This window comes from Rhinoderma darwinii, chromosome 7 (assembly GCF_050947455.1).
Source record: "Rhinoderma darwinii isolate aRhiDar2 chromosome 7, aRhiDar2.hap1, whole genome shotgun sequence".
Taxonomy (NCBI): domain Eukaryota; kingdom Metazoa; phylum Chordata; class Amphibia; order Anura; family Rhinodermatidae; genus Rhinoderma; species Rhinoderma darwinii.
The window spans coordinates 139727750-139746976 of record NC_134693.1 but is presented as its reverse complement, the minus strand read 5'-3'; the positions used below and the strand labels follow the sequence as shown (position 1 = coordinate 139746976).

At 46.4% G+C, this 19227-nt stretch overlaps 2 protein-coding genes across 4 annotated transcripts in view; one reads left to right on the top strand and one right to left on the bottom strand.

Moving 5' to 3' along the window:
• The window catches only part of SRGAP3 (SLIT-ROBO Rho GTPase activating protein 3), an 87881-nt gene extending 82930 nt beyond the window's left edge, over positions 1 to 4951 (bottom strand). Inside the window, exon 1 of one of the 2 annotated variants that reach the window (XM_075831855.1) lies at positions 4499 to 4951. In XM_075831855.1, the coding sequence (XP_075687970.1) occupies positions 4499 to 4556 (58 nt within the window). In that variant the 5' untranslated portion in view covers positions 4557 to 4951. The remainder of the gene's footprint in view (positions 1 to 4498) is intronic. The other variant, XM_075831853.1, reaches the window with a different exon arrangement.
• THUMPD3 (THUMP domain 3 tRNA guanosine methyltransferase) overlaps positions 1 to 19227 on the top strand; it is a 184276-nt gene that overhangs the window by 153335 nt on the left and 11714 nt on the right. The gene's annotated exons all lie outside the window — the stretch shown is intronic.

The window sequence follows — 19227 nt, the reverse complement described above, 5'->3', positions numbered from 1 at the left end:
TTTAGGGAGAAATGTTTTTTAATATGGTTGTTGTCCCCTTTAATATAGCCCCTAATTCAAGCAGAGCTGCAGTGTAAAGCATGGGAGATGGAAAAAAAAAAGTTTAGGCCTCTACTGAGCTTGTGCTTATATACAGCAACCAATCTGAAAAAAGCAGAGCTGCAGTGTAAAGCATGAGTGTGCAGAGCAGCAGTCATGAGCTTCTGATGAGCAGGTGGATTTCCGACTACCATAGACTCTAATAAACAATGCAGCTAAACTGGAGTGACTGGTCATAGTGGCTCCGGCAGAGCAAATAGCACTGGTGGGTAATTTATAAACTCAGTTCCTTATATTAACATATATTGCACCTAAATCCAGTAATCCGGCACAAAACGGAATAATAATGTGGAATCTTCAAAATAAAAATGGAAACCGGAGACGAACCGTTACTAGATAGAGTATAGGACGAGTCACCAGACTCATCCTATCATATGGCGCACATTATATTAGATAATATATATATTATATATATATATATCTGATAATCCAGCACCTCTCAGGACCCACTGATGCCGGATCAAAAAAATTTAGCAGCAGGGACGCTGACGTCTTATCTACAGCCATGTAAAAGCAGATTTAAAAGGGTAGACCAGATAAACCTGCAGCCGCCTCCCCACCCAGGCAGAGACCATCGACTAAAAGCGGGATTATTCGTCCCTCGGGTGCCAGCTCTAGAGATATACAAATGAATCAGTCCACAACAAGCGTATCTGAGCGGCCAGCAAATTGTCTACAAGCTGCACTAATGCGTCTGGGCCTCGTGTCATTAGTATCGATTTAGCTACAAAATAGCCGCATCCACCGCGTACAAGGGGCGGGTTCACTTTAAGTGGCCATCTTCATCATCCTCATCATATACAAAGGAGTTTTCTAGCAATTAATTTATATGATTGTCTATTGGAAGTGCCAGAGACGTTTGATTGGTGGGAATCTGGCTGCTGGGTGTCCCCACAATCCCGAGAACGGGGGGATCCCCATTGTCAGTGGAGAGACGCCCCATCACTCTCTATTCTGGTAAACGGGAGTGACAGAAACCTCTTTGGTCTTTGTGGGTACTCCCATCATGGAGTGACTATGTTGTCTGCAGAATCCAGAGGATACACAATCTAATACTGGTTCTGGTGCAAGGGTGGAATTTCATTGGTTGGGAGTTCTCACCGACACTGATAACATCATTTAAAGGGGTTGTCTTATTTCTGAAACCCCCTTTTAATGTATGTTTGGCTAACCGAAGAGGGGCAGGGGGCTCTCCTCAGATCCCCTTCTATCAGATAGGGGTCACTTTATAAGACATAGTTGCTCAAACTAAACAGTCCCTTTAAGAAGCACCTGTCACCTCTCCTGGCATGTCTGTGTCAGTAAATAATTGTATTCCCCAGGAAATAATTCTTGAACATATTTTCTTAGAACTCTGCGTGGTGCCGTTCCTCTGTCCTAGAAATGTATTAATAAATTGACAACTGGGTGTTACCAGTTGGGGGGTGTGTCACTACACAAACCAACAATGTCCAATCAGGGCTGACAGAGTGAGATTGACAAGGGGAATGGTAACACCCAGTTGTCAAATTTCTAGGAGGAATAACGGAGGAACGGGCCAACGCAGAATCCCAAGAATAGATGCTCCAGAATTTTTATAACACGGATATGCAGTGAAATTCCTCTAATCCGGCATCCAATAGTCCGATCCGGATCTTCTTACCAACTGCAAACTAATGTGAGATTATCACCAGACCAGAAGCAGACGCCGAGCAGCGAGAAATCACCAGGGGATAGCCGCAGATTCTGTGACACTTCTTTAAGGCTATGTTCACACGGGGTATTTTGCCGAGTTTTTTGACGCGGAAACCGCGTCGCAAAACTCGGCAGAAACGGCCCGAGAACGCCTCCCATTGATTTCAATGGGAGGCGTCGGCGTCTTTTTCCCGCGAGCAGTAAAACTGCCTCGCGGGAAAAAGAAGAAACATGCCCTATCTTCGGGCGCTTCCGCCTCCGACCTCCCATTGACTTCAATGGGAGGCAGGAGAAAGCGTATATCTCGCTGGTTTATGCCCGCGGCGCTCAATGGCCGCGGGCGAAAAACGGCGCGATAATTGCCGCGAAAATCGGCGTGCGCGGAGAGGAATATCTGCCTCAAAGTTCCAAACGGAATTTTGAGGCAGATATTCCTCCCCCAAAATACTCCGTGTGAACACAGCCTTAGACTCCTGAAGGTCCTCTACCCTTATACCTGCACTATATCCTTTACTATGACTGTCCAACAATCCGGAATATCTGATAATCTGGCACCTAGAAAGTAGAAGCGTTTTATCAGCACATTTTGGGATTATCCATCATGAAAAATTAACGATATTAACCCCTAATGGGAGATGCAATAGTGAGTGCAGATCTTGTCACCTGACCGCGGTTTGTTGTCAGTAAAAGCTTCGGCTCACATTGTATTTTGCTTCTTGGCGAGGCGATTATTTTTTTCCTAGAACGTCGTACTTTCATCTGCCAATTACTGCCCACGCATGTGACCTCTCCGCTGTATCATTTACATCTAACAAGGGAAGAACTAATGACAGGGACACAATTCTTAAACTGCACCCCCACAAATAAGAGAAAACCCCCAACAAATGGTTAACCATTCCATTCAGTTGATTCTTTTCTGATTCTGAGAAAGCTGGGTGATAACCAATATGGCCGTCATTAACGCTCTAATAGGAGATATTGCTCAGCTTTCCTAGAGTTCTGAATGGCAAATATATCACCAATCCGTATATATAGTGGTGCATACCTAGGTAGATTTGACATTTAGGATCCTAGGAAAGCTGGGTGACAACTTCTGTGGGAGCTATAATGGCAGCCATTTTATACTTCCCTATGTTGTCGCCAACAAGTCGTGCGACAATAGAATATCACATGTCTAATTTAGGGTGCAATTTAGTTAAAAGTCCCAGGCGATTTAGGCTGCGGCCTTACGGCGACTTCGGTCACGGGACAAGGAGTTCGCTATGTCGCATTGCAACATCACATCTAATGGTTGTCAATGTGGTTGCGTTGCGACACGTAACCACTGGATTTGTGGTCGCAGGTCGCAATTCCCACACCACTTTGCCTTCATGGTCCTCAACTTAAGTTGCGTGGGTCTGCGACTCGTTTGTGACATGCGATTTGGTTTTTTTAAAAGCCAAATCGCACTTCTAAAATAGTCGCACGACCGCAACTTCCACGCGTTTCAAGTGCGATAACTTTCCTCCTCCAGCAGAAGTGTTCGCAAGGGTTCTATAGAGCGAGACTGTCGCACCGCAGCTGTGGCACTGGAAGAGTTAACGCCTGTCTGCCTGTGCGCTACAACGCGGTACTGCAGAAATCTCCATCCAGGCCTAGAGACGAGATAATCAAGTACTGTCACCAATCCTGACAAGACGCTCCATACTAAATCCAGAACACGCAGTCCAATAATACGCCAGGGCTACAATGAAACGACACCTCCCCAGCGTCCAATCAGAACGGACACGACATGTTTACATGATGCCGCGAACGACCCATCACACACTGCAATATCTACAGAACCCAATGTCCCCGCGCCCTGCAGCAGTGTGGACTGACACCATGACAGCTTGATGTGATACATTGTAACAACCCTGCATATTACAGCTGATCATATGACAAGGGAACAAACAGCAGAAACACACAAATAAATAAAATATCATCCTGCAGCAATGGAGACGATATTCTGGATTGCCTGTGGCCAGGGATTGGAATAACACATGCAGTGTAGGGTGTGGCATGAAATATTATATTACGCCCAGTGCGGAGCGGATAGATAATGTTACAGTGTGGCATGTGAGGTATATACATTATAATAGATACATAGTATCAGGGATATTGAGTACAATGCATCCAGCAGAGAGGGGGTGGGCACAGGGATGGCACTGCCCAGCTATGACCCCACAGCCTGTGCAGGAGAAGGTGCATAGATCCTCCATTGCTTCCTCTGCCATACATTATATATGGGCAGGCAGCATGTGAATGTAATAAAGGTGGGCAGGAGATTATAGGCAGGGGGAGGGGGCTTCTGGGGGGTTGGAGGGGGAGCAGGGAAAGTTTGAGGTCTGGAACTGAGCCAAGTTGAGGGAATAATAGCAGATCTTGAAGGATGAGCAGTCACCATACATTATATGTTCTGTACATTATATATAGTAAGGGCCTGGCTGCTGCTGCTGGACAAGGACCACATGTGGTGACAACACAGGCTACTACTACTGCTGCGCCTGATCAGGGGGTGCAGGGAGGATTTTTCAGTCTTGTTTGCTGCACATCTGCATTGCAGCGACAGTCTCACCCAGCACAAGTGCACTGGCACAGGCATGCCCACACTGCAGGGAGCACCCTGGCTGCCAGGAACTGCCAGTGGACCCAGAATGGAAGTGCAGAGAGGGTGGCACACTTGGGGCAGGGAGCTGGCACTCACCTTTCACCTGGTTCTCATAGTCGGCGATGATCTCCTTGTCCTTCTTGAACCTGGACATGATGCTGCCCGGCTGGGTGGCCGGTGCCCAGTGTTGGCTCCCTGAAAATCAGGTCACTGGATCCCCGGAGATCTCCCTCCACCCGGCTGATCACCTGCAGATCCGCCCGGCACACATGGAGCTCTGCATCGCTCTGTACGGAGCTCTGCACGGATTGTTTTCCTTTTCTCCTTCTTTCTATTCTTGCTGCTGCTGCTGCAGGGTTGAATTGAGGCTGCACGTCACCGGCTCCTCCCAGCTCCAAGAGATGAACTGCTGCTGCTGGACACCCTCACCCAGTGCACACTGCCAGCAGCCTGCCCCAGACCCTCTGTAACCACTGCACCCTCCTCTCCATCACTGCATCCTCCTCTCCATCACTGCATCCTCAACTCCATCACTGCATCCTCACCTCCATCACTGCATCTTCCCCTCCATCACTGTATCCTCCTCTCCATCACTGCATTCTCAACTCCATCACTGCATCCTTCCTCCATCACTGCATCCTCCCCTCCATCACTGCATCCTCCCCTCCATCACTGCATCCTCCCCTCCATCACTGCATCCTTAACTCCATCACTGCATCCTCAACTCCATCACTACATCCTCACCTCCAACACTACATCCTCCTCTCCATTCTCCTCTCCATCGCTGCCTCATGTCCATCACTACATCCACCTCTCCATCACTGCATCCTCCTCTCCATCACTGCATCCTCCTCTCCATCACTGCATCCTCCCCTCCATCACTGCATCCTCCCCTCCATCACTGCATCCTCATCTCCACCACTACATCCTCTCCACCACTACATCCTCTCCATCACTGCATCCTCCTTCCCATCACTGCATCCTCATGTCCATCACTGCCTCTTCATCACTGCATCCTCACCTCCAACACTGCATCCTCACCTCCAACACTGCATCCTCCTCTCCACCACTGCCTCTTCACCACTGCACCCTCCTCTCCATCACTGCATCCTCCTCTCAATCACTGCATCCTCAACTCCATCACTGCATCCTCACCTCCATCACTGCATCCTCCCCTCCATCACTGCATCCTCCTCTCCATCACTGCATTCTCAACTCCATCACTGCATCCTTCCTCCATCACTGCATCCTCCCCTCCATCACTGCATCCTCCCCTCCATCACTGCATCCTCCCCTCCATCACTGCATCCTCACCTCCATCACTGCATTCTTAACTCCATCACTGCATCCTCATCTCCACCACTACATCCTCTCCACCACTACATCCTCTCCATCACTGCATCCTCCTTCCCATCACTGCATCCTCCTTCCCATCACTGCATCCTCATGTCCACCACTGCCTCTTCATCACTGCATCCTCACCTCCAACACTGCATCCTCACCTCGAACACTGCATCCTCCTCTCCATCGCTGCCTCATGTCCATCATTGCATCCTCCTCTCCATCACTGCATCTTTATCTCCATCACTGCATTCTCATTTTCAGGCAATGCATGCAGATCCCTAGACCCCTAGTCACTGCATTCTTATCTCACACGCTTACTGCATGTAGTCCCTGCATCCACATCACTAGTCACTGCATATGGCTACTGTATCATCCCTAATCACTGAATCCTTATCTGTGATCACTGCATGAAGTTTGCTGCATCCTTTCCATCTACTTCATTGTCCTCTCCTGTCCTCTCCTTACTGCATGCTCATCCCTGATTATCGCAGTAACTGCATTGACCGCCCTGGGCCCTGAAACCTTCTTATTCAGTCCACTTCATACTGCAGGCTGACATTACATTCATACATCATTATCAGAAAAAGATCAGGTTGTGACAGCAGACGTGCATTTACTGTGCCTACAAAGAATACATCATCATAGTCACTCGCACACTGCATCCTTCTCGCACACTGCATCCTTCTCGCACCCTGCATCCTTCTCGCACACTGCATTCACATGTCCAATTGCCTCAATGTATCTTCACCCTCCAGTCCGTTCTATTCATATCACTATATACTCATCTCTAAGCATAACATCCTCCCCATTTCTTGCACTCAGTCACTGCATTCTCATCCTGAATCATCTCTAGTCACTGCATTGGCATATGTCTGCTCACTGCATCGATATCTGTAGTCAGCTTCTCTGTCATTTGCAGCAATGTTGTTCCTGCCAGAACCTACAATACACAGCAACTGTGAAACACGCTGCCATTCGTACTAGTATGAATCAGGCCCAAATTGGCAACCTGGCCCGTCTCGCATTGTCTGAGATTTCTGAGACTGTGGATTTTTATTGTCTGAACTGGTGTAGACTGCCTTGGCCGGGAGTCTTCAGCAACTGGATGTACACAATGTTTCCATTCAATGACCGCAAGCAAAGATCTTGAGAATAGTCAGAAATTTAAGCACAAAGTCTATTAGGAAGTTGCAGAACAAAGTTTATCTATTTTTCTTTCATATATAAAGAGGTCCTCAATTGTGTGCTGATTCACTTCATAATATATCCTAATAAAGCTTTGTTTTTCTGATACATAGCTCAAAATCCCCTGCTTCCCTTCACACAGCGATAGAGTTGCATAATGAAAATGCAGTCACCATTAGGGGGAGCTCACTGCATGCAGATTTATTATTGAATTCTATTGCACCTCTATAAATTTGTATGCAGTGAGCACCCCCTAGAGGTGGCTGCAGGCAACAAAATTTTATCATGTAAGGCTGGGTTCACACGACCTATTTTCAGGCGTAAACGAGGCGTATTATGCCTCGATTTACGCCTGAAAATATGGCTGCAATACGTCGGCAAACATCTGCCCATTCATTTGAATGGGTTTGCCGACGTACTGTGCCGACGACCTGTCATTTACGCGTCGTCGTTTGACAGCTGTCAAAAGACGACGCGTAAATTGACAGCCTCGTCAAAAGAAGTGCAGGACACTTCTTGGGACGTTTTTGGAGCCGTTTTCTCATAGACTCTATTGAAAACAGCTCAAAAAACGCCGCGAAAAACGTGAGTTGCTCAAAAAACGTCTGAAAATCAGGTGCTGTTTTCCCTTGAAAACAGCTCCGTATTTTCAGACATTTTTGGCTCAGCGTGTGAACATACCCTTACTCTGTATATATCTGTATGTAGTGAGCGCCCTCTAGTGGTGGCGGCAGGCAGGAGAATGTTATCATGTAACTCTATGGGAGCTGTATATATCTGTATGTAGTGAGCGCCCTCTAGTGGTGGCGGCAGGCAGGAGAATGTTATCATGTAACTCTATGGGAGCTGTATATATCTGTATGTAGTGAGCTCCCCCTAGAGGTGGCTGCAGGCAACAAAATGTTAAAATGTAACTCTGTATATATCTGTATGTAGTGAGCGCCCTCTAGTGGTGGCGGCAGGCAGGAGAATGTTATCATGTAACTCTATGGGAGCTGTAATATATCTGTATGTAGTGAGCTCCCCCTAGTGGTGGCTGCAGGCAGGAGAATGTTATCATGTAACTCTATGGGAGCTGTATATATCTGTATGTAGTGAGCTCCCCCTAGTGGTGGCTGCAGGCAACAAAATGTTAAAATGTAACTCTGTATATATCTGTATGTAGTGAGCGCCCTCTAGTGGTGGCGGCAGGCAGGAGAATGTTATCATGTAACTCTATGGGAGCTGTATATATCTGTATGTAGTGAGCTCCCCCTAGTGGTGGCTGCAGGCAGGAGAATGTTATCATGTAACTCTATGGGAGCTGTATATATCTATATGTATTGAGCTCCTCTAGCTGTGGCAGCAGAATGTTATAGTGTAACTCTATGGGAGCTGTAAATATATATCTGTATGTAGTGATCACCCCCTAGTGGTGACTGCAGATAAAACACATTTTTATCATGCAACTCTGTAGATGTGTAGAAGAGAAGCAGCTATAGAACTATAAATTGATATTCCAAAATTAATCAGCACAGAATTTCCAACCTATTTAGATTAATAAAGCTTCCGGACCTCCTGGATGGGAAAGAAGCATTGAATGATAGCATAGCACATATATATATATATATATATATCACAGTGGCCATGAATATTGTGCAATTCTTTGTACATTAGTATCATGTGTCGTTTAAAGGGATACGCAGTGCTGTTCTACTGAAGGCTGCACGTCAGCTATGTGACCCAAGCTGTTTATTTTGGAAGCTCAGCGAGCGCAGAATTTCACTGGCATACGTTGAGCGTAAAGTGGAATTTACTGCAGAGCCAGTGAATGAGCCGAGACCAGTCCAAGGGCTGCAGATGTTTCCTGGGGTTTTGGCATTTAGGACTGGTCTGGAGATGGATTTAAGCGAGTTAAACGGCGTAATTGGCTGTATACTGAGAACATTTAGAGAAGTAAAATATAACGATATAACGGTGTAAGTGCAACTGTGGCCCCTCGAAGGGCGACGGGATTGTGTCTGTGGACAGGAATAGGGTCAATTCAAACAATATTGTGACATAGTGTAAGACTATGCACCAGTAGGCCTTCTGAGCTGTGTATCTAAGCCTGTCATGTGTGATACTGTCTTCTGAGCCTGTGTATCTAAGCCTGTCATGTGTGATACTGCCTCCTGAGCTGCTGTATCTAATCCTATCATGTGTGATACGTCTGCTGAGCTGTGTATCTAATCCTATCATGTGTGATACTGTCTACTGAGCCGGCGTGTCTGAACCTATCATGTGTGATACTATCTGCTGAGCTGCTGTATCTAATCCTATCATGTTTGATACTTTCTTTTCAGCTAGTGTATCTAATCCTCTCATGTGTGATACTGTCTGCTGAGCTGCTATATCTAATCCTATCATGTGTGATACTGTCTGCTGAGTTGTGTATCTAATCCTATCATGTGTGATACTGTCTGCTGAGTTGTGTATCTAATCCTATCCTGTGTAAAACTCTGCTGAGCTGCTGTATCTAATTTGCTCATGTGTGATACTGCCTATTCAGTTGGCGTATCTAAGCATATCATGTCTCTTCTCAAAAATTACACGGCACTATATCCCCCATCATCTTCATTGTCACAGTTGTTCTAAATATGTCTATTTTTTTCGGAGAGCGCAGTATCAGTGAATGGGTCGTGATTGAGTTTTGTTGTTTCTTAATTTCGATGCCGCTCAAAGTAAAATGACGCTGCGTGTGGTAAAACATAAATGCTGGGAATACCAAAACAAAGCGCTCATTCTGTTCCTGTGCCGGAGCTCGCCGCGGTTCAGCCAGGGCCGCAATAATAAGTCATTGAAGCAACAGACAAGGAACTTGGGATGAATGCTAATGTCACGGCTCAGGAGAAGAAGAACGAGGAGCCGCTGCTGGAATATTCCGGGGAGTAAACACGCATTCACATTACTGTGCTCCTCCATAGTGCAGAACCGAGCAGCAGTTATATATCTATAGGGACTAACGGGAAAAAACAATGGCGGCACTGCTCATGTCCAGATACAAGGGGAATAACGCTAAATCCTCATATAATGAAAAGTTCTACAACTTTCTAATATACTTTGTGATCCACACCATTTCTAAGATCTCTGCTTACTGTCAGTAAATTGGGACATTGCTGTTTACCTCTGTACATACCTAATACTTCCTATAGCTGAAGGGTTGTTACTATAAGGGTATGTGCACACACACTAATTACGTCCGTAATTGACGGACGTATTTTGGCCGCAAGTACCGGACCGAACACAGTGCAAGGAGCCGGGCTCCTAGCATCATACTTATGTACGATGCTAGGAGTCCCTGCCTCTCCGTGGAACTACTGTCCCATACTGAAAACATGATTACAGTACGGGACAGTTGTCCTGCAGAGTATACTTATGTACGATGCTAGGAGCCCGGCTCCCTGCACTGTGTTCGGTCCGGTACTTGCGGCCAAAATACGTCCGTCAATTACGGACGTAATTAGTGTGTGTGCACATACCCTTATATCCAGTCTAGACAATCCTCTCCTCTCCTGCACTGATACATTGTAGCAAACTAGCACAGAGATTTGTGCTGCTGAGGAGATTGTCTAGACTGGATATAATTGCAGCAAATCCTCAGCTGTGAGAAGTATTATGTCTGCACAGGTTTTTGGTAAACAAGAATGTTTCCATTTGCTGACAATAAACAGAGTTTTTGAAAATAGTGAGGAACTGAAACATCGGACTGGCGTTGCGCCTCTTAATAAATTTGGCACGTTGAACAGACCACGCCCACTTTGCTCACCACTTTCAAAACTGGCGAGTGTCGTGAAAAATATGCTAATTTTTCCGCAAATATGATGTGCGCCCTGATTTGCACTTAAGCCAAAAAACAGGCGCAAAGCTATTGATAATTTCCCCCCAAAGTCTACTAGAAAGTTGCTAATTTTTTCATTATGTGACGATTCATCTTGCTTGTTCAGTATTCCAGTATTTATCTATTAGTTCCTTTGGGGGATGGGGTGCGATATTTTTTTGGTATCCTGATCTCGACTTTTTCGGTCACTTTTGGCAGAATTTCCCTATTACCCTGGACAGTCCCCCAGAGTTTATACAAGTCATTCTTCATGCCCGGACCCCCGGCTGTGAGCCCATTACGTAATCTGTTTGAGGGTCAGTGACCCCAATATGGGGTCTGAAGCCAACGCTCTCTTTTGTCTTGCGGCCTCCGTCGAGACAACCCCCCCCCCCCCCCCCAGCAATGAATCAGAGGGCGTGAGGATTGTTCCCCTGACAATGATTGAGGGTAAATTGAAATACACAGGTCACATCTGAAAAGCAGAATTTTAAGGGGAAATATATTTCCATCCCGAATCAAATTAATTCCTTTTGATTGCCATTCCTCGCGCAGGCCACTCCCCTTTATGTGTTTGCTCACATCAACCAATCCGATTCCAGCTCTTATTTTTCCAGCGCATGTTAGAACATGACATCTACAAGCTGATTGGTTGCTTAGTTTCACATGATTGGGGCTGACAACTTAAACAGCCACAATTGCAGCTCAATCAAAGGTGGTCACCCAGCTTCCCTAGAACCCTGAATGTCAAACCTGACTTTTTATGTACAGGTACATCCCCTGCTCCTGTATCGCTGCATAACAAAGCATGCTTGTCGCTCAGGACCAGGAAAGCTGGGTGACAACCGTAGTGTAAAAGCAGCCAAATTTGTTATCACCCAACTTTCCCAGGAATAGATACAACTCAGAAATGCCTGAACAGATTGTCTTCTTCCACCTAATTGCTAAAAAGTCTATTCAGAGGTTTCTTAGTGATATTTGTTCCTGGGAAAGCTGGGTCACAACTAATATGGCCACAGCTCCTTCACAGGTTTGTCACTCAGCTTTCCTAGAGAACAGAATGGCAAATTCGAATTGTTACAGAGAGATAAACTCTTCTGTTCCTGAATGATTGCATGATTTAGCATTTTGCTGTTCAGGACCAGGAAAGCTGGATGACATCCCCTGCGTGAATTGGAATGGCAGCGGTTATTACCCAGCTTTTCCAGGAACAGATAGAAATAACAAACAGGTCAAACACATTTTTAACACCTGGACAAAGGAGGACAACTTTATTGTATTACAGGGGGTAATGCCAGATTTGTATATGTATATATTGTACACCTGCGTCATGGCCAGTGCACAGATTTTGCCCCCCACCCCATGGCTGCCCCCTCCTCACACTCTCTCCTCATTGATATGCCTCCGGGGTATGACGGGGCCTGGGAAGTTGTGATTGTGCAGCATTGAGCACATAGTGGCCCTATTGTCTGGCAGGAGCAGTAATTCAGAGCGGCTTCTACACCCCCCTCCCCCATTATAACTGAGCATTCAGACGAATCGGGGTCCCATTGGGTAGAGGAGGGGGAGAAGTCTCTGCTGCATAGGGATTCATTCAAGTGTTAGAGATCCTTCATTTACAAATCCTTTTCACTTCTAGCAGCTGAGATGTTCTGTAGTAATGGGGAGTGTGATGGAGTTTTGCAGGGATGCTGCGTACACGGCCCCTAGAAATAATAACTGAACAAAGAGCGGATCCTCATCTGCCAGAAGTTTAAATTCTTAAAGGGGCCGTCCTGTCCAGTGGGATACATAGAAGAGAGGGGGTCACAAAGCAAAGATCAAAATGAGCCCCCCTTTACGGGCCGAGTTTTGCCCCCCAGGACAGAAGGGACCTTTCTATGACTCATGGGCCAATCTTCTAGGCCCTGCTTGTATACAATAGAGATCCTCTGGAGAGGGGAGTCCTGCAGAGGTGCTCACCACCCAGTAGCAAAAGAGATAGGCTCCTCTCATAGGGCCCCATAGCAGCTTCATGGTCACATTTATGCCATACATTGGATAGGTAGTGGTTCCCACCTCTGGGAGCGCCACCTATCAAGAAAATGGTGGTCCTGTGACCCATGTTTGCCAAGACGGTGCGGCCGCTGTCTCTTTTAAAGTCTATGGGAGTTACTAAGGGGGGGATTCACACGAGCGTGTATTCGGTCCGTGCGGGCCGCGTGGTTTTCACGCGGCACGCATGGACCAATACAAGTCTATGGGGCAGTACAGACAGTCCGTGCTTTTTGCGCAGCGTTTGTCTGCTGCGCAAAATGCGCGACAGGTTCAATAACTCTGCGTATTTCGCGCATCACGCACCCATTGAAGTCAATGGGTGCGTGAAAATCACGCGCACCACACGGAAGCACTTCCGTGGGACGAGCGTGATTCGCGCAACAGCAGTGAAAAGGATGAATGAAAACCGAAAAGCACCACGTGCTTTTCTGTTTCCGAACATCCAAACGGAGTGTCTTTGCGATGAGCGAAGCCGGACAAGCGTACCGAACTTCACCGGGTTCGGCCAAACTCGTTTTGGCCGATCCCGGCAAAAAAATTATCGGTACGCGACGTCAGGAGATAGTCACTGTCCATGGTGCTGAAAGAGTTAAACTGTTTCAGCACCATGGACAGTGACTTGCGATCCCAAAATACATTAACCTGTAAAAAAAAAACGAAGTTCTAACTTACCGATTACTTCTGTCTCCTTCCTGCAGTCCGACCTCCCGGGATGACACTTCAGTTCAAGTGACAGCTCCAGCCAATCACAGGCCAAGCACAGGCTGCAGCCAATCACAGGCTGCAGCGGTCACTTGGACTGCTGCGTCATCCAGGGAGGTGGGGCCCGATGTCAAGAGAGGCGCGTCACCAAGGACGCGTCACCAAGGACGCGTCACCAAGGCAACGGCCGGGAAGTTCTCGGTAAGTAGGAACTTTATCTTTTTTTTTTACAGGTTTTTCGCTGTTGTGTTCGGCATTCACTGTCGAGGGTGCTGAAAGATTTAGCTCTTTCAGCACCTTGGACAGTGACGGGCGTCGACAAGCCTCATCTCTATGATGCCGGCTGCGCGAAAATCACGCAGCCGCGCATCAGACACGCATGACACACGCAGCTGTCAAATGGTTTTTGCGCTCGCAAAACGCTGCGTTGTTTGCGCGCGCAAAAACGCAACGTTCGTGTGAATCTCCCCTTACAGAAAGAGCTCAATGCTGTTTGCTAACTCCCAAAGGCCATACAAAAACTCTCTATTGAATTCAATGTAGACAGTGACCGCACAGAATCAGCTAACAGGGTCACAGGACCCCCTTTCTCCAATAGGTGAGGGTCCCAGAGGTGAGACATACTGTGGACATGCCATAAATGTGTAAGATGAGAATACCCCTTTAATCTCTTTATAAAGAGAATATCTGCAACTTTCTAATAGACTTTGTGTTTCGTTTCCTCACCTTTTTCAAGATCTCTGCTTGCTGCCTGGGAGTAGTAACATTCAATGTTTATATCCAAAGGCCAAAAAACGCTCCTGACCTAACCCTGCTCTCAAAGCTATAGGCTTGTTACAATCTAGTACTCTGTGAGCTGAACACAGCACCAATATAAATCTCTCTTCTATTCCGGACTCCAAGCTCTTACCTACGCTGATACATTGTTACAAACTTCAGCTATGTAATCAGGACTGAATGTGAGTGACACAACTGGATCTAGTGTGGAGATTCAGGGGTCTCATTGGCTGGCGGCGTCACCTGTTATATAGCAACATGTCAAGGCCGCTGTTTAGAAAACAACACGGATAAAATAGTTCTGCATTGTGAACGACTGGAGCTTCTGTTTAATGTAAAGCATTGTCCTGCATCATGGGCGTAACTATACGGGGTGCACAGGTTGCGGTCGCACACATATAGTATACGTGACTCCTGCCCTGTGCCATATACAAATTACAGCATGCAATAATAGTGTAGGGACACTTGGCCACCTTGTGGCCAATACAGGTACTGCGTGGATTGTACATTGATCAAAATTTTAAAAGAAATATATTAAAAGTGAACTTCTGATATCTCAAAGATGTATGTGATGTCTTTATTCTCGGCCCACCGCTCTATAGAGCCATTTCATTTAGGAAAACAGTGGTAGACCGAGGTCACAAACTCCCCCAATGTGATCTCCGTATATGTATCTATGATATATCAAACAATGTAGATTGGATCTCCTCTTCCTCTTACTTCTTGAGTTATCTGAATGCAGTTCCTCTTTTAACAACATTTCACAGTGTAAATCTGAATAAAACGCTGAGTTTGTGTGTCCATACTTCCCTTTACTGTGTTTATAGCCTTGGAATTATTTTATGTTATTTTCTCCTTCCCTATTTATAGTCACTGTCAAAATTCTGCAGGTCGCCCCAGAAACAGACAACGATCTGCTGTCAGACATGTGACCTAACAGCTTGTAAATGTCATCTGAACTCCCACAATGCACTGCACTCTGATAACAGGACAGAAAGAATACTGGATATTGCATTACATGCAAATGGAGAAGATTTATGAGGTTCCTCAGAATTTTTTGCACATTTTTATCTATGGGAGGTTGTATATTGGTGGTTTTCCTTTAGACTAGGAATAAACTAACAGTCATGGGGGAACGCAGACTTTTGAGTGGAGTCCCCCTCTACAGTGTTGCTCGGTGGTTGACCAAGAAGCAAAGAGCAGGAGATCAACTATGTCGGATGGAAAGGGTTAATATTCCAGAACCAGCTTTTCCTGCAGAGGGATGTTATTTCGGAGCATGTGATCTTTTACGAGCAATATGTGGCGGTCTAGGATTTATCCTTGGAAGATTAAATGCAGCCAACCTACAAAAAGGAGGAAAATCTGGGTCTAACATTCTCACCACGACAGGAAACCACCTATAGCTGGTGCATCTCAATGCACCCAAAAATTGTTGCACCCCCAATCTGGTCTTTGTTGTGTTATTCTATGGGCAGAGGCGTAACTTGAAGCTCGTTGGTCCCAGACCCCTTTGTTCCAGCACCCATGTCTAGTATGGACTGTACCTGAGCAGAGCCGGCCTAAAATAAGGAACCATCTGCTCCCCATCTGCTCAGTTTTACGGCTTCTTGAGGTGAATGTTCCCCACTTGTTCTCACGTGCAGCCGTGTATGCGGGAATGTGAGCTGGACAATAGGACATTATACATTTACCGTCTACACATATACGTCTATCAGGACAGCGGAGCGGTTTGTGCTGCTGATGTGTTTAGATCACAGAATATTGTCCAGACTGTACACAATTGTAACAAACCTCCAGCTGTGAGAAATATTAGGCCAGGACAGGTAAAAATAGGTTATCATTCGCTGACAGCAAGCAGAGATCTTGAAAATTATACTTTATGGTCAACATATCAATAGCAGATGATTCGAGAAAGGGGGTAGGTGTAAGGTTATGTTCACACACAAAATCAAAAACATCTGAAAATACGTAGCGGTTTTCAAGGGTAAACCGCTCCTGATTTTCAGGCATTTTTTATTAAAACTGGCGTTTTTCGCGGCGTTTTGTGAGCTGTTTTTCTATAGTCAATGAAAAACAGCTCCAAAAATGGCTCAAAAAGTGACATGCACTTCTTTTTCGCGGGCGTCTTTTTATGTGCCGTTTTTGAGAAAACGCCCCATCTGCTTCCATTTTTTCAGGCGTTTTTCGAGGCGTAAATGCCCCCCGAAATACGCCAGAAAATACTCTGTGTGGACATACCCTAACAGGGATCGGATCCCCATAATCTGCTTGTGAATGGGGAAACTGCTAAGGTAAAACGGCTCGTTCAGACCCGACAACATGGAGGCAAATGAAGTGGGACTAAGTAAAGCAGAACCCCCTCCTCAGACTGATATCCCAGTTTTACCCCATACTCCCTATACAGGGTCTATCTGTAACATGGGATTGTATGGGGGTATTGACTGCGGGGTCTGAGGACAAGAGCGTTCATTAGTGGTTACAGCATTCCTTCCATACTGTGTCCCTCCACTGTTTGATGACGGGCGTAGTCTTCTCCCAGTGACATCTGGAATAATGGCGGCATTGTGAGCACCGCTCATTACCACATTCCAGGCGGGTGGGAAAGAAAACCATCGTCACGCAGAGAGGGTCTCTCATCCCACACAAACGTCTGTCATGGCTGCCCAGTAATGTGATGCACCATGATGGGGCGGCCATTGTTACAAAGCTTCTATATCCGTTATAACATAAATGTGCCTACTAAATATGCCCAATATCTGCGGGCCTTGTAACCCATAGCAACCAATTAGCATTCAGCATTATTTTCTAAACTGCAGCGTAAAGTTTAATTCTGATTGGTTGCTATGGGGAACAGAGTTCTCCTTTGATCCCTGAGGTCCAGGATGTAGTCACTCACGTCAGGTCTGGTCCCGGAAGAGACTGTCAAGGTTCTGGTTTTCACCTTTACCCATCTCTGCCCATGATTGACAGCACTCGTGGGACAACGTAGCTTCAAGAAGTGAATGGAAACAGAAGTTGGGGCAGTAGGGTTCAGCGTCGGGGTTTCCCATCCCAAATTAATGTTTAGGCCTGCTGCAACCAATATAAAATAAAGTGGAGCACACAGAAGTAGAACGGTTATAAATATATGGCCAATTTTCACTTGCACGTGTAGGGAATGGGAGGGGCTAATTCTGACAACCTATGGTTGTCACTTCCATTTCCCTACACACCTGTGAGTATATTTAAAGAGGCTCTGTCACCAGATTGTGTTTTACTTTTTGACCAAGTGGGCGTTGTGGAGAGAAGTGTGTGACACTGACCAATCAGTGACCAATCAGCGCCATACACTTCTCTCCATTCATTTACTCTGCACATAGTGTTCTTACTAGATCACTATGTGCAGTCACTTACATATTAACGTTACTGAAGTGTCCTGACAGTGAATAGAGATCACTACCAGCCAGGACGTGATGTCTATTCTGAATCCTGACACTTCGGTAACGTTTGTGTGAGATTTACAGCAGAGCAAGCGTAATCTCGTTTTAAATGACAGTTTACAGCGTAATCTCGCGAGATTACGCTTGCCTTGCTGTAAATCTCACACAAACGTTACCGAAGTGTCAGGATTCTGAATAGACATCGCCTCCTGGCTGGAGGTGATGTATATTCACTGTCAGCACACTGCAGTAACGTTAATGTGTGAGTAAGGGCTGATTCAGACGTGCGTGGCGTTTTTGCGCAGGCAAAACACGCGACGTTTTGCCTGCGCAAAAGCCACTTACCTGCTCCGTGAGGCAGCATCATATGATGCGCGGCTGCGTGGTTTTCGCACAGCCGCCATCATTATGACACGCCATTCGGATGTTTGTAAACAGAAAAGCACGTGGTGCTTTTCTGTTTACATTCATCCTTTTGACAGCTGGTGCTCGAAACAGGCAGTTCGCACGGAAGTGCTTCCGTGCGACCTGCGTGGTTTTCACGCACCCATTAACTTCAATGGGTGTGTGATGCGCAAAATACGCAGAGATAGTGAACATGTCGCGCTTTTTGCGCAGCGGACAAACGCTGCGCAAAAAGCATGGACTGTCTGTACTGCCCCATAGACTTGTATTGGTCTGTGCGTGGCATGTGAAAACCACGCGGCCCGCACGAACGCAATACACGTTCGTGTGAATCCAGCCTAAGTGACTGCACATAGTGATCTAGTAAGAACACTATGTGCAGAGTAAGGGTATGTTCACACGGCCTATTTACGGACGTAAATCGGGCGTTTTTGCCCCGAATTACGTCTGAAAATAGCGCCTCAATAGCGCTGACAAACATCTGCCCATTGAAAGCAATGGGCAGACGTTTGTCTGTTCACACGAGGCGTATATTTACGCGCCGCTGTCAAATGACGGCGCGTAAATAGACGCCCGCGTAGAAGAAGTGACCTGTCACTTCTTTGGCCGTAATTGAAGCCGCTATTCATTGACTCCAATGAATAGCAGCGCTAATTACGGCCGTAATTGACGCGCCGTTCAAGCGCCTGCACATGCCGGTACGGCTGAAATTACGGGGATGTTTTCAGGCTGAAACATCCCCGTAATTTCAGCCGTTACGGACGCCCTCGTGTGAACATACCCTAAATGAATGGAGAGAAGTGTATGACGCTGATTGGTCACTGATTGGTCAGTGTCACACACTTCTCTCCACAACGCCCACTTGGTCAAAAAGTAGTTGTCCATTAAGAAAGTCATTAGCATAAAGCTAAAATAGGTCATAACTCCATCAAAAACACTGCTGTAATCTACATTACAGCGCTGATCACATCATGTACAATATAGGGCACTTATAATGTGGTGACAGAGACCAACTTCCTGCTGCGAGTTCTTTTCAAAATTTACCGTTGTGGTCGCCGCTCCAGACTGACCGACGCAGCATCATCAATATCGGCGAACATCACGCGCCTCACCGA